The following is a 16,611-nucleotide window of genomic DNA, read 5'->3' as shown; positions in this document are numbered from 1 at the left end:
CCCCTTCAATTCCTTCACAATCTATAGGCCCTCCTTATCTCATAGAATTTCTCTAAACTTAGAACCAGGATTTCTTTCCTATCTCACATTTATTGTGGACAATCAATGCCAGGAGCTTTGAAAGCTTAGCTTTTTGAAACAGTTTCTTTCTCCTTCCTTGAGTACTTTTCTTTCCCTAGTTGAACTTTATTTATTCTGACTAAAGTAAAACTCTGATGTTATTGAATCAACATTAATTGATGATGTAGTATATCCAGAGGGTGCCAAAAAAAGTATACACATTTTAAGAAAGGAAAAGAACGATTAAAATTATGCTGATGGTAACCACTTTGAGCACCTCTTGTAATTGCAGAAGTCAAATGTGACTTGTATTCATCTTTTGTTATTGGTATATATTGAGTATTACAATTTTAATACAGTTTTTTCCTTTCTTAAAATGTGTACACATTTTTTTTGGCACCCTCTGTATTACATATAGACATGAGGCAGAACAGCCTTTGTTTACATTTGGCAGAAGTTCTGGCTTCCCAGCTTTGAGAAATTCTAGAAAACATCCCTTTCCTTTTGTTTTTGGAAAAGTCAAGCTTTGCTGATGAAACAGTCAACAACTACAACAATAAATATACTAACACACACCCCCCCCCCCCCGTTCCCTCTCCCCCACACACACACTCCTTAACTTTAAGTTTGTGAACTTAAAGAAAGAAAAGCAAGGAGCAAAGCCAAGCAAGGTGACCTTTTCTATGTTAGAGACTAAAAGAAAGGTTGTAGTGTTTTGTTTTTTCTTGAAAAGCATTTTACATCTGAGTTTCTTTGTCCTATAAGCAAAACCTCACAACTATACTTTGAAATTAAACATTGAAAGGAAGAATTGACATTAGGAAAGAGTTTGAGCACCATATGGGGAAGGGCCCAGGACAGATCAAAATACAGGCCATGTTCCTCTTGTTGGCTGCTTTATGTAGTAAACTGTGATATTCTGGTCTCTGAGCCTAATTTTATCTGTCTAGCAAAATGGGGAGACAAATACTACCTACTAGTAAATACTTTTTGTCAGTCACATTATTTAGGAAGCAGTGGTTTTTGTAAATATCTCCCCAGTTCCCTGCTAACTTGTAAAAGGAGAGGTATTTAGTGAGAGAGGTATTCTCATTCTGGGAGAGGCGGGAAATAGCTGGATGTACATGAAGGCAAAAAGTTTTCTTTGAAAATCTGAGAGAAACTGAACTTTAAGGAATGATTCTGTAAGGACCTGGGTGTGGACTTCATGGCTAATTCAGCTCCTGGTCTCTCTTTCTGGGCTGCTTTGGCTCCTGCTGTGTTTATTAGTCTTCCCATGCTGCCTCTGGGATGCCTCCCCACCCAACCCGAGGTCTTGGGTACATACCCTGCTCAGTGGCCTCTACTCCCTCCTTCAATAACTCTGCTAGAATTGCAGCTGTGGCTGTTTCCCTCTCCTAAGCTGTGAGGCAGAGTCTCGTCCTTTGCTTCTTCAGGACCAAGCATGTCTGGTGCTCAGTGGACACTTGGCTGTTTGAATGAACATAGAAATGAATTGACGAATGGAATTTGCAAACACATAAACTGCTAACCAGGCAAAATGAGGTGAATGGTAACTAGAAACACCCACAAAGGTGTCATGGAGGGCAAAAGTAAATCTACAGGGAATCCCAAAACACCCCCGCGGGGCAGCACAAGAAGGTTAGGAGGGTTTCCAGGCCCGGGGAGACTTGAGTAAAAGTATGGAAGCATCAGAGTACACGGGACAAATGAGGAATATTAAATAGTCTGATGGAGATGCACCCAATCTGAACTTGGGAAGAGAACTTTGGGGCAGGTTACACATCACCTCAAATGGCATGCTCAGGAATAGTCAGGATGGCCTAGTGGTGCGGGGTATGGACTTGAGCTGGGTGGCCTGCCAGCCCGAACTAGCTACCTCACCTTAGGCAGGTCCATTAGTCCCTGTATCTCTGTTTCCTCATTTTGAAATGAGGGTAGGATAACTCTGGTGTTGGTGTGAAAAGATAGATAGAAAAGAGAGTGAGGCTGTGAGAACAGTAGTGCTGCCCCACTGGGGTGTTTTGGGATTCCCTGTAGATTTACTTCTGCCCTCCATGACACCTTTGTGGGTGTTTCTAGTTACCATTCACCTCATTTTGCCTGGTTAGCAGTTTATGGGTTTGCAAATTCCATTTGTACAAGTTACATTTGCTATTTGCTCTCAGTTCCAAAAGAGGTTTGGATGAGAGATGTTTGAAATCTTAAAAGATATTATTTTCTTAACCCATGTTTTGTTGTTGTTTTTTTACCTATACACATTTCAATTATTAATCTAAATTGGTAAAAAAAAGAAAATAATAATAATATACTTATAAAATTATATTGCAATTCGAAGAGGAAGCGAATATTATGTATAAAAACAATTTGGAGAAACCCTAAGAAGGCGGAGATTCCTTTGTACTTTATGATGCTTTGCTTGCGTTCTGGCATTCTGGTCTTTTTTCTTGTTTGTTTTATTAAGAATATTTCCTTTTTTTTTTCTTCACAGCTGAATACTTTTCAGGCAGTTTTGGCATCTGATGAGTCTGATACCTACGCCCTCTTTCTTTATCCTGCCAATGGCCTCCAGTTCTTTGGAACCCGCCCCAAAGAGTCCTACAATGTCCAGCTCGAGCTTCCAGCCCGGGTGGGCTTCTGCCGAGGGGAGGCCGATGACCTGAAAAGAGAGGGACCATATTTCAGCTTGACTAGCACTGAACAGTCTGTGAAAAATCTCTACCAGTAAGTGCCATAGGGTTAAGTTCTTTCCTGTTGGAATGTAAGGACCCTTAGAAGCTACCCAAACTTGAGTGGCCATAAGACCATTATATGATACCTTGGTGGTTTCTAAGCAAGGCATCAAGTCAAAACCAGAACTGGATTAGACCCTGAGAGGAGCAAGTTCACCAAAATATAAAAGGTCCTTTGTTTTTCTTGATCTATTAGCTGTAGATACCTGAAACAGAAGTGTGTGTGTGTGTGTGTGTGTGTGTGTGTGTGTTTGCAGAGCCACTGAGACTTGCTATGGAAAACATTGCTCTTGGAAACACATAAAAATACCCAGAAATATGACAGCCCCGATTAAGGTTTTTCCAGGTTAATTATTTCACAGGGGATGTTGTGATTTAGTCTTTTAGACAGATACATGTTAAAAGTTAAGTCAAGAGTAATGTAATTAGGGAAACAAAGAGATTGGTAGATTTTTAGAAGTCTCAGGATTTGTCTGTGGCTTCATTATCTGAAATCATACTGATTGGTTTTCCACGAGATCACCAGGACTGAGCGCGTTCCTCGGTCCCATCAGTGGTTTACTTTGCGAGCGCAATAATAAGCCCTTTCACTTTTTGTCAGCCCACATCACACCAGTATAGGGGTTAGCATCTGTTGATGTTGATTAATTTCAGGGCTTTAAAACATATTTTTGCTTTTAGTCCTTTCTGAATTTCTGAGTACTGGTCTAGAAGCCAGACAGAACACCTTGGCTACTTATCCTCCCTTCACTGCCTCTGAGTTTCATTACATTATTCCTGGATATTCCTTACACATTTGCATGGCATCTGCTCTGCTCAGCTACTGGAGAGAGGGCCCCACAACCAAATATGGTTACTCAGAGCTGACATGTATTGAGAGCTTACGATTTGCCAAACGTTATGAGAAACACATTCCAGAAGCTGTCTTCATTAAAACTCACAGGAATCCTAGGAGGTAAAGTCGACTCTTTTCTCAATTTTATAAATGAGCTTAGGGAAGTGAAGTTGCTATAATCTGTTCTTAAGTGGCAAAGCCGAAAGTCAAGCACAAATCTGGGGCTCTGAACTACTTATTTTATGCTGAACCCTGGTCTTCTTTCCCATTCTTAGGACTCATGTTGGTCATCTTTAGGTCTCCATCTAGGCTGCCTTTGAGACTCGACTCTAGAGAAAACTTAGCTGCTTGCTTTCTCTCCCTGGGTTCCACCTGCCTCATCTACCCTGGAGCCCACAGGGTCTCTGCTCCTCAGATATTCTTGAGAGCTCACAGAGGGCCAAGCACTTGATAGGCAAAGATGGCTAAGGCACCGACCCTGCACACTAGCAACTTGTCTTCTAGTAGACAGACGAAATAAATCAACGATTCCAGAGTGTTAGAATAAGTGCTAACACATACACAGGGTGCAGGAGGCAGTAGGCGCTAAAAAGCTGTGGGAAAAGAAGTTGTGCTATCCCATCACAGCCATAAAGACCCCTAAAAACATAACACACACACACACACACACACACACACACACACACACTTCCATTTACTTCCCTCCATACCTTCCCTCATTTTTATCTTTGATGCTTCCCAGAAACCTGAGTTAACTTAACCAGAGAAGAATAGTTATGACTAACAGAGGGATTTTTCTTTAATTGTAACCCATACTTACTGTAAAAAATAAAATAAAATACAAACAATGCAGAATAATGTGAAATGAAAGTAAAAATTACCCGTTATCACTGCTAACCAGTGTTAACAGTCCTTCCAGAATTTTAGGTATATGTGAGAAATTCTAAAAACCAAAATGGTTCTTTTGCTATACATGTGGCATTTTCCCATTTATCACTGTCTTAGACCCTCTTTCAGTACAATATCTGTTTATGTTATCATTTTAAGGCTGTAAAACATAGCAATATATGGATCCTCTATTATTAAGACAATAACTTCTTGATGAACATTTAACTTGTTTCTGGTTTTTCCTTTTATAAATATTGTTGCAGTAAACTGCATAATCCACGTTGCTCAGATTCTCATTTCTCTTAAAAGTAGAATGGGTAAGAAAAGATATATGCAGTTTAACATTCTGATATATAGTAACACATTTCCCTTTAGAAACATTACACCAACTTATATCCTCACCAATAATGTAGAGCTGTGATTGACAGTGTCTGCTCCCTAAAAGCTTCTATTCTTTTTACTATTCGTGCATCTGGTAGGTGTAAAATGTTTGTCTTTTCACCCTAATTCTTTTGATTACTAGTAAAACTGAATACTTCATGTGTTTAATAGCCATTTATCTTTTTTTTGTGTGTGTGTGATGTGTCTGTCCATATCCTTTGCTATTTTCTGTTGGGGTATTTACAAAGAACTCTTATAAATAAGAAAAAATATAGTAAAGATATCAGTCCTCTCATATGCTGTGAAAATTTTTATCCAGTTGTTCATCTTTGAAGTTATTAATGATCTAGAACTTGTTAAGTTGAGGGTTGTCATAGTTAATGGTCTTTTCCTTTATGATTTTAGGTCTTGGTAGTATTCTTCAAAAGGCCTTCTCTACCTCCAAATTACAGAAATGTTCTTCAATTTGATCTTCTATTTTACTTTTTTATTATTTAAGTTTTCAAAAATATGCAGAAAAGTGGAGGGAATAGCTAGATGAATACCCAAATGCATCTAGATGTCTAAATTGTTGACATTTTGCCATATTCATCATTTTTTCTTTTTTTGCTTAAGTATTTTAAAGTACGTTGCACACATCATGCCGTTTACTCTAAATACTTCAGTATATATTGCTAAAGAATAAAGTTAATTTGTTGTCAGTGGAATCTTTGTCTTTCTCAAACTTGTCTCATCATTATAAGCTCAAAGGTCATAAATTATATAATTCATAGTGTGCTTGTCATAACTCTTCTGCAAATTTAAGTATGAATGTACACATTTGCATTTTTGAGACTTATTTTTATATATCCTGTAAGATAGTAGTTACTACTTATTATGTGCAGTGCCCCATGCTAAGCATTTGATGTAATTTTCTAACTTAATCTTCCTGACATCTCAGGAAGGAAGACACTGTCATCCCATTTTGTAGTCTTGTTTTTCTTTCTAGGAAATAAATTAAGTTCTTTCTATCACTAAGCTTTCCAAATGACCTTGGATTTTAGGATAAACTCAAATTAGTTACTTTCCCATCATATACAATGACAAAAGCCAGGATAGTGATTTACATTTAATTAGAAGGTTATTTTACTTTGCTTTTATCTGCCATAATTTGTATTTTCCTAGTCTTTGAAGCTTTTATAGTTTTCTGTTTTTAACATCAAGAAGAAATTTCACAGCTGCAACACCTCTGATGTGATAATAAACTCAGTATCTTCAGATCTTCAGGATTCTTCTCTTATCTGCTTTAGCGTTCCTTATTTGCTTGTCAAGAAACATCAACATTAATTCTCTGAACTTAACCAAGCATATATAGCATATTACACAAAGGATCACAGTTTTGCGTTCTAGATTCCTGTTTCCCTAAGTTAATTACAGCAACAGCAGCAGCAGCAGCAATAACAGCAACATACACACACACACACACACACACACACACACACACACACACACACACACGGAGAGATTGAGAGAAGGAGGAAGGAACATCCTTGGAATTGTATTGAAATGTATTATTGCTATAGAAATCCATATGAATACTATGAGCATCTACCCAATTGAGTGACGGTCTCTTGTCCTTATATGATTCAATGAATTTCTTACTTATTTCTAACTTGTCATTGACTTTTATTCCTCATTGACTGACTTCTGAGGAAATCCCCTAGCATCAGAGACTCTGAGCCTGGTATTTTGTACATACACCAGAGAAATACACAAACTGGTGTATTCAAGCTAGCCAGACCCTTGTTTATTCAAGTTTTTCCTATTTTTTAGAAATCTTATATGTAGTTGTTCTCTTCAGAATGTATCAGTGGCTCTAGAATAATGGATCGTTGGGATGTTTGGAAGACTGAATAGAGTCCATGTTCTTTTCCAGTGGAAAACCGAGTGGACTTTTGGTCTCCAGATGTTTCTGAACATCTCTCCCCTATGATCTGTGTTGTTTTGATTAAACTACTTTCTTATTTTCTCCTTAACTTTGTTCTGCATTTGCTCAACACTTTTCAGACTGGCACATTTACATTTCTTTAATTTTTTTTATATTGACTCAACATTCATTCACTGTGAATTCGTTAATTGATTAATGCATGTGACTAAACAATGAAATGTCTTTAACATTCTGTTGAGTTACTATAATTCAGATACTGATTGATTACAGTGATTGGTTTTCTGACATAAAATAATATAACATATAAAATAATTATTATTTTCTAATAATGTGAATCCCAAGTATACAGTATAGGCTTTGATGTTGGTGGTGAGTTTTAGTCCAAGCTCTGTCAAGCATTAGTTATGTGACTTTAAGATTAGCCCCTCAAAACCTAGTTTCTCCTCTGTCAAATTGGGCATGGTCACTGCCCCAACTTTGCACTTGGCACATAACTAACTCTCAAAAGCATGTAGTAGTTATTATTTAAATGTTTGGCAAAAATTTTTAAGCATATGTCTTTTTGATTGTGTTAAGAGTAAAGGAAGGATAAAATATTCCTGCATTCCCTATTTATTTTCAAACAGCTAAATTTTAGATAAAATATGTGGATTGTAGAGCATATAACTTGATGATCTAGCATTCTGTGAAACACAGCCTTTGGAATTGAATGTTAAATAAGAGGTAGTTTACATCAAAATTCCAGTATTATCCTTTTAGTTACCATGGAAGTCTCATTTTATATGGTTTTCTATACCAGTAAATCTGATCTTAATAGTTTTTCAGTTTTAAAATAAATTGCTTACCTTTGTAGGAAGGTGGTGAATGGACATTTTTGTTATAATGGAATGTTCCTTTTTATTTAGACACAGCAACCTGGGGATTCCTGGAGTGTGGGCTTTTCATATTGGCAGCACCTCACCATTGGACAATGTCAGGCCAGCAACAGTTGGAAGAGACCTTTCCAAAGACCGCTCTTCAGCTCCGCTGGAACATTCCTTCAGCCATGCTGCAGCCCTGGAAAGTGACTACACTGAGGACGATTTGGATTATTACGATGAGAATGAGGAGGAAGTTGAATACCCCCTGAGTGAAACAGAGTTGGTGTCGAATGGCCACAGCAATATCGATGTTTCCTTCCCCTCAAAAGCTGATTCAAGGCCTTTCGGAGTTGGTGTCACTCCTTCACATAACCACCTGGCCTCCCCTTTGCCACATTCAACACCTAGCTATTTGCCATTCTACCCTGAAACAGAATCTGCCACCGTGGACCCTCAAATCAAAGAGAGGAGGCCTGTGGGGGAGATAGATGTCCCTCATATAAGAGGCCAAGTGGAATCTTCTGAACAGCCAGGGACCAGAGACCTGGCTGCATCAGAGACAGAAGGAGATTCACTTTATTCTTCCTGGGAAACCCCACCTCCCTACCTTGAAAACAGAAACATGCAGCCTTATCCAGATGGCGGGGCACTGCCTTCAGAAAGGGATGGCCCTCCAGCCCACCCCGAACGAGAGGTAGTTCTACCCCATTACCCTGTGCCAGGTCACACTCCACCATGGGATCACGAGAGACACGTGGTAGGGGTAGAAGACGACATCAGATCCAACGCTGAGGGTAAGTTTGTTAGAAAACTGAACTCTAAGATTCTGTGTAAAAAATGCTGGTTTTATATAAAGTCATGATTTTTCTCTCATGTGAGTACGTGAAAAGTTTAGCAAAAAGAAGATTGGAACTGATTTTTAAATCCATGTTTCAGGAGATAGAGTATCTTTCTTTTGCCAAATACATCTTGGCAGGCAAATTCTGTTTGGAATCTCTTGACCATTAATAATGTTTTTTTAAAACATGGGCCTCATGAAGCGAGCAGGGAAGAACTGGGTTGCTCGTGCCAGCTCCGCTCTCAAGTGTAATGAAGTATTTCAGTTTGAAAGTTCAGCAAAGGTAAAACATTCTGAGGCTTCATACACATTACAGTGATGAAGGGCGGAAGGCTTTAGTTTTAAGTGGCTGGTCATGCTGGCTCAGATGAACATTCCAGTTTCTTACTCTGTTACGGGACAACTCTTGCGCTTCCCTTGGTTAGAGCTACTTGGTGGTGTGTGGGAGAGGAGACCCATGGGGAAACAAAATTGCTAACCACCTGTGTCTTTTCATTTCTGGTTCATGGCTGTGCAGCTGTGGTATTCACCTCCCAGGAGACTTGTCCTCATTTCATGACTCACTGACTAGGGTGAGGGGCCAGGAGAGAAATGCTGAGAAGAGGCAGTGGTTAATTAATACAAACACGGAGCCCATGTCACCTTCTCTTCCTAGTTGAGTCTTGTCATGTCAGTTCTTTCTTCCCAGTCAGGGATGTCCACACATGAATGGAAAACTGACTACAGATTCATTTCATTTATGCCAGGGACTGTTCATCTAACCTCTAATAGGAGGAAAGAGGTCAGAGGTGAAGTCATTCTTCAAGACCTGCTTTTTTTTTTTTCTTTTTTCCTACCTTTTCTGTTTCCCATCCCTTTTGCAGTAAAAACATGTTGACCTAGCAAAGAGGGCCTTCTGGGTTCTTCGGTTGTGGTATCGAAATTGCTTGAAGAAGGGCTCATTTCGGGAGGAAAGAAACTATTTTGTGACTAAAGTGATGTTGTGTAATGATTACAGTGAGAGCGTGGGTGTCAGACTTAGGTTTGAATCCTGGCTGCCATGCTCCTTGCTGGGTGACATGAGGCAACTTATATAACCCCCAAGCCTCTGATTTCTCCTAAATTTGTTGAGAGGATTAAATGTTTTTAGATTAGTGTCTGAACTAGTTTGTGCTTAGTAAATAGTGGCTGCTGTTAACTAATTACAGAAAATATATAGCAGTGGGAATGGTGTGGGGGATGGTTAGAGAATAAGGAATGGGCTTGTTAAATAGTTGTGCCTTAATTTGTACCTAAGGGCCATGTTTCTGTCAAGTTGAAGATGTGAATTTTATTGGAAGGCTTCAGAACCTTCAGACCCTTCTGACAACCTCCTGACTTTTCAGCATAAGTTCTGTATATCTAAAGAAAGTTTAAAGTCAAGTATCAAAGATTTTTCGCAGAGGACTTTTGAGGTAAAGATGTATTCCTAAATGGTGTTTTTATTTTTGATTTCCTGCCCTGGGAAGAGGTTGGAATATTAAAAAGCAGACCAATGGAGTGATTTATGGAAGAGTGAAGAGGAAGGGGCTACACCCCCTGCTTTGAGCTGTGAGAGGTTGGGATCACGGGAGTAACAGTGGAGGTTAGGGAACTGGCCACAGAGAACGGAGGCAGCAGCCATAATCCTTCTGGGGCATGAACTGTGATATTTATCAGATGCTGGGGGATGTCTACTACTGACATTTTGAAAATGGTAACATGCTTATGAAAAAGCTGGTTAACACACTGAGACATTTAGAGAAAAAATCCAACTTGAAGTTTGTGAACCTTGGAGCAAAAGATCAGCAACCACCATGTTAGAGAGCAGAAAGGGAAACCTTTAAAACTTGAAAGCAGAGAGGGAACATAGGTGGGCCTCTATTGTCACCTCATGCTTTAGGAAGACGGAAGTATAGGATCCTGCAGTTGTTGGATATTTTGGTTTTGGTCAGTGAACTTTTGTTTTTTTTCAAAGGAAACATTGAGGTCTTAGAGATTTATCAGGCAAAAGTGGACGTTCCCTGGGAAAGCTGGTGGGTAGGGGTGGCAGAGACACGGAGCATTGCCTACTAACTGCCCAGCCATAGCTCACGCTGCCTGGCCTTTCCCACTGATGGAGTGAAGGAACATGGATTTGGGTGTTAGTTCGACTTGAGCTTGATTTCCAGCTCCGCTTTGTGGTTTGGGTCAAGACGATGTGCTCGGTTTGCCCATCATTTCTCTCAACTCTAAAAAAGAGGAAATGTAGACCTCATTAAGTAGTTGTGAGCATTACAGTTGGGCATAGGAAATACCTTACCCAATGAATTTTAGTTTCTCGTTTAAGCTTTGTAGTAGTCATCTTGCTAAAACAAGAAATTAAGTTAAGATTTAAAGTCTCCCCAGATATCGTTCCCTTCTCTTTTTATTTTAATTTTTTCCCTTAAGGACTCTTTTGTTGAGAAATCTAGATTCTTTTCAGATGATGTCTATACCCGGCAGGAATGTCCCAATCACACTCTAGTTCTAGCCTCAAGTATATGATTTGCTTTGTTCTGTTTTTATAGACCACAGAACCAGCAATAAAATGGTCGTGCAAGCGTCTCCTGTCTGAGGTGTCTTGTTTCTCCAGGGAGCTCCAGTAGCTTGTTTAATCAGAAAGGTACCTGAGTACCCTCCATGTGCCATATCTGACCAAGGCACCAGTGGGAATTCTCATTGGCATTTATTGAGAGCCCACAGGGACTCTAAGAAGGAACTTGGCTGTAAATTGTGCTATCACAGCCCTCAGAATTGCCCTGTGAGGTAGATACTATTACTCTTCCCATTTTACAGAGGAAGAAACTGAGGCCTGGAAAGACTGTGTGACTTGTCTAAGTAACAGGTAGATGAAGATGACAAGGAAATAAGCTGTCAGGTAAAACAGCGAAGAGCAAATCCATGTGTATCAAGTCAGGGAATTTGTCATGAGGGAGGAGGGGCTTGAGTCAGGCCTTGAGATCTGAATCTGAATTTAGAGAGGGAAAAAGTGGGGAACTATTCTGGACAAAGGGGTAACAGAGGTGGAAATGGAGAACGAGAGAGTATGTGTGAGTCAGTTGAGGGGGGTGGACATGAGAGAGGAGCTGCCATTGAGGGCTACAACTGACCAGAATAGGGAATGCCTGTATCTGGGGAGCAGAAATGAGGGTGACCTACAGGGTCTTAGATATTCTTAAACTTGCTGAGGTGGTGCTGTTGATGCTGGTGGGGCGGATCAGCCAGAGTGGGGACTGAAGCCCTGGGCCAAGCGGTTCTTGGCTTCACATAGGAAAGAATTCAAACATGAGCCAATAAAGAGTTTAAAGTAAAAGTTTATTTAGCAGACAGTAAGTAGGAAAAGAAAGGCCACTCCACAGACAGAATGGCAATCTCTAATTGTTAGTGGAAGAGGGATCTCCTCCTCCCTGTCGGGGTAGGGTTTATATGTGTTTCTTGTTTCCATGGACAATATCTTGTTCGAGGAACTTCTGCAAGGTACAAGAAGACTAGGTGCAGGTTTACCTTTAACTTTTGTAAGATACAGCCTATGCCTATTTTGTAATAGGTTTAATCATGGGAATGGCCATTACAATGGAATCTCTTTGCTCAGTAGGCTTCGGATGGTCTGTTCTATGTGATTGATTAACGTCTGCCTGAGCTCTGTGTCTGGTAGCATGTAGGTGGCAGGCTTGGAATCCAGCCTCCTAGTTCCTTCTTCTGTAAAACTAGTCCTCATGCCCCTTCCCTATATTACTGTGAGGAGCTCAATCTAACCTCAGTCTGCATGATGAATGAGAAAGGGGAAGGGACACCTGGCTTGCAGAAACCTCAGGGCATTTATGCTCCATTACGGGGACCCTCTTGCTTCCCTTAGATGGCAGTTATGCTGGGAGAGCCCAGTTGTGAACAGGATTTCCCTGTGGCTTCTAGTCCAACTCTAATTTTGGCCTTGAGAAAGGCTGCAGGAATGTGTTGCTCATGCAATTTCTCTCCTGGAATGAATTGGAGCTCTGCTGCCCAATCCAGCCTTCCAGGCAGGAAAGCCCCTCTCTGGGTGCAACTCCAGGGTTGAGAACAGGAGAGTCCCCATACCTGTGAAGACTTGCATGGGAGAGCCTGTTGGTATCATGATAGTGGCTGTACAAGGTCTAACAATTAAGTTCACGAACTCATGCTAGAAGAAGTGCTGCATACCTCATTGCTGAATATCACTACGGTCACCTGCGAAGTACTCCCCTTGGGAAGCTATGCACCGACACCAGCAATTTTGGAACTCTTTTTCTGGAATGGCCATCAGAGCTGTCGTCATATTACACTTGATGTCCTGAATGTCATCAAAATGTCTTCCTTTCATTATTTCCTTTATTTTCGGATAAAGAAAGAAGTCATTGGGAGCCAGATCAGGTGAGTAGGGAGGGTGTTCCAATACAGTTATTTGTTTACTGGTTAAGAACTTCCTCACAGACAGTGCCGTGTGAGCTGGTGCATTGTCTGTGATGCAAGAGCCATGAATTGTTGGTGAAAAGTGCAGGTCATTTTCGTCTAATGTTTTCACGCAGCCTTTTCAGCACTTCAACTGTTTGTACAGTTGGTACAAATTCATAATGAATAATTCTGGTATCAAAAAAGGTTAGCAATATCGTTTTGACTCTTGATTTGGACTGATGGGAGGAACATTTTTGGTCATGGAGAATTGGCTGACTTCCATTGTGCACTTTGATGCTTTGTTTCAGGATCCTATTGGTACACCCATTTTCATCACCAGCAATAACACGGCCCAAAACATCGTCTTGCCTCTCCAAAAGGTCTTGGCAACTTCAACTCTCCTTTGCTTTTGTTCATCAGTGAGCTCCTTCGGGACCATTTTTGCATACACATTTCTCATCACAAGATTTTCAGTTAAGATTTTCCCAACTGTTTCTCTATCGATGTTTCCTTAGTCTGCTATGCTTCTAACAGTCAGCTAGCGATTTTGATGCAGAATTCGACAAATTTTTGCAATGTTTTTGTCAGTTCTGCTCGTTACTGGCCACCTTGACCTCTCTTCATCAGTGACGTGTTCTCTCCCCTCAGAAAAACGTTTAATCCATTTGTACACTGCCATTTTCTTCATGGCATTATCCCCATAAATTTGGACTAACATGTCCCTGATTTCACTTCCACTCTTGCCAAGTTTAACAAGAAATTTAATGTTTGTTCATTGCTGTAATTCAAGCTCAGACATTCTAGTGACAATACATGAAAACACGCAAAACAACAATAATGAACGCCACTCAGCAAGGCACCACCACATGTCAACACGAACACAACTGTGAGACACTGATATACCAAGGTTATGAAACCTTAGCGAGCTGTTGTACAGTGCTGCCAATGTAAGTGCAAGGTGGTAAGTTCGCAAACTTAATTGTCAGACCTCATAAACCCCTGCCCCCAATCAGCATAGTAATAACTTTGCTTAACCGCACCACTGTGCACCACACATATACATCAAAAATAAACAAACATGAAAACTGGAGCAAAAAGCACACCGCTGGTTTTCATTATAAAGTTGGATGTGGTTTTTCTTACTAGTCTATCATTCTGGGAGATAGGGAAATAGAAAAATCTGTCCTGCAGTGGAAATGTGGGTCCTTTTACTTGAGGTAGCAGTTGTTAAAAAAGTCACTCCAGCTGTTGGGGACAGCCCCATGCAGGAAACCCTCCATCCCCCTTACGTTCGCAAATGAACTCGGTCTGTGCCAGAGAGCCTGCCTGCCTCCCACGTGGCTGGACCAGAGCTCTGAGTGAAGGAAGGGCCAACCCGGGGCTGAAGACAAGTGCTTAAGTGTTTCTGGAAAAATGAAGGTTGAAGGATGGATCAGAGCAAATGCAGAGAAGTTTTCCATTTTTGTGAAAAACTCCCAATTAGGACAAGTGTCAAGTACTTTGGCAGTGCCTTTGCTTTTTTCCTCTTATGTATCCCCACCCCATTTTTCTTTCTATTAAGGATATGAGAAGAGTAAAAAAGCATTAAATGAAAAAAGAAAACTGAGATTTCAAAATCCTCATGTTAAGACTCCTTGAGCAGCTGTCTAACCTCTGTGAACAAACCTGTTGCACACTGAGCTCATTCAAACCTGGCGGCTCTCTGCCCTCCCCCTGTGTCCTGAGATGCCAGCACACTTGTTCCTGTCATTTTGGCTCTCCATAACAGGAGCTCCCTGACAGAGTGGGTCCCCTGAGGATCTGTAAGACAGCCTGCCCCTTGAGTAAATTCAGGAGAAAGGAAGCCACGGAATAAAAACTGTTTCTCAAAGTGTAGGCACTAGTTCACTTGCATCTAATCCACGTGGGGCCATTGTTTGAAATGCTGATTTTCATGCGCCATTTCCACCTTCTGAAACAGAATCAGCAGTTTAAACCAGGTTCCTCGGTGATTCTGAAGCCCACCACACATAAGTACTGCTGGTGTAACAGAAAGAACCTGGGATTTAGAACCAGAAGATCATATAATCTCTGTGGATTTCACTCTTCTTACCTGTAAAATGGAGATAGTATCTCCTTACCAGAATTGGAAGAAGTATGTAAAAATACATTCAAAACTATGATATAAAGAGGCATATAAATGACCACTGGAAAAACAACAACAACACATTTTGTTTTTGGAGATGCTCAGTGCATATCTCATCCAGCTGGGATCCAGCCACTGATTCCACACCTTCAAGTAGTTCAGCGTCTTTGAATCTACCGGCAATTCCAAAGGAATGTGAGAAGTCACATTGGCCAGAAGTCCAGCTTTTCTTGCCCTGGATCAATAGCTGCCCATGGGATCACATTTCTAGGTCCGGCTCTCTCTCCTCCCTTGTCAGGGAAGGCACCTGGCTTCTGGGTTACCTCCATTACCTCCACTAAAGGACCTTCACGTTGCTTGCTTATGGATCTAGGCCTGAGTAGGCCTATGCACTGAGATCCCCTTCTCAGCTGGCCAGGAATAAATGAGAGCGCCTTGCCTGAAATCCCGCCTGCCACAGGAGCTGCTGACTGGTCAGATGAAATCCATTAACTACATGAATGGGCATTCTCTAGTTCAGAAATGGGAAGTTTCTGAATATTCTGAACATCCCACTTCAGTGGGCTTGAGAATCACCTGGGGAGTGGCTGAGGCGCCTATTCCTGGGATCCACCCATAGAGTCTGGTAGGTCTTAGGTGTGCTCTGGTAATTTGCATTTTTGACAAGTATCCCAGGTAATTCTGATATAATGGTTCCCTGGGGAGAAGTGCAGGCTCCCTCTGAATGGTTAACTAGCACTTGCTGAAGGGATAAATTCCTATCAGAGCTGAGATCGAACTTGCCTGCCTCCTGGAAGCTGTTGCTAGAACGGATCTTCCCCCAAACCTGCTCGCCCACAGTCTCCCTGTTTCAGTAAGTGGAAGCTTCATCCTTCCAGTTTCCCACACCAAGATGTGACCATCACTGGACTCCTCTTTCTCTTTTTTCCTTCTCTCTTTCCTTCTCCTCTCTCCCCTCTCTTCGAACACTGCCTCTCCTCTTCCCTCTCCTTCTCTCCCTCTCTCTCTGGCCTTCTCTCCCCGCCATCCCCTCTCTCCCCGCTCCCTCCCTCCATCCAATCCATCTGCAAATCCTGTCGACTTTACCTTCAAAATACTCCAGGTGTACTTCCCCACCAGCACTTCCTATTACCAGGGCACTGGCTCATTCCTGAGGTACCAGAAGTCTGATCGTGTCATCCTTCTGTTCAAAACCCTCCAGAAGCTAAAGCCCATATCCTCCCTATGACCTAGAGGCCCTAGGAAAACTGGCCAGGGTCACCTCTCTGCCTTCTCTCCCTGTTCTCCCACAGGCCCCACCTGCCTGACAGACGAGGTGTCCCTGCCTCCACTGTCTTCCCCTCCTCTAGGCCTCTGTCCAAAAGTCACCTTCTCCCAAGGCTTTCTCTGACTGAAATTTAAAGGCGAGAAGTCACCTACCCCCTCCAGCCCTCTTGTCCTTCCTGGATTTAAGTCTCTGCAGAGCCCTTGACACCCTACTCCATATTAAATAATGTACCTGTCTATTAACTGCTACCTAGGAGAATGTGAGCTTTAGAAC

The 16,611-nt window shown here is 41.4% G+C and overlaps 1 protein-coding gene across 1 annotated transcript in view; it reads left to right on the top strand.

Annotated features, from left to right (window-relative positions):
* NID2 (nidogen 2) overlaps positions 1 to 16,611 on the top strand; it is a 60,790-nt gene that overhangs the window by 7,038 nt on the left and 37,141 nt on the right. Inside the window, exons 3-4 of the mRNA XM_019725694.3 lie at positions 2,552 to 2,784; positions 7,729 to 8,477. Of these exons, the coding sequence (XP_019581253.3) occupies positions 2,552 to 2,784; positions 7,729 to 8,477 (982 nt within the window). The remainder of the gene's footprint in view (positions 1 to 2,551; positions 2,785 to 7,728; positions 8,478 to 16,611) is intronic.

This window comes from Rhinolophus sinicus, chromosome 3 (assembly GCF_057876585.1).
Source record: "Rhinolophus sinicus isolate RSI-liver-muscle chromosome 3, RSI-T2T, whole genome shotgun sequence".
NCBI classification, from domain to species: Eukaryota; Metazoa; Chordata; class Mammalia; order Chiroptera; family Rhinolophidae; genus Rhinolophus; species Rhinolophus sinicus.
This window is presented reverse-complemented; position numbering and strand designations above follow the sequence as displayed.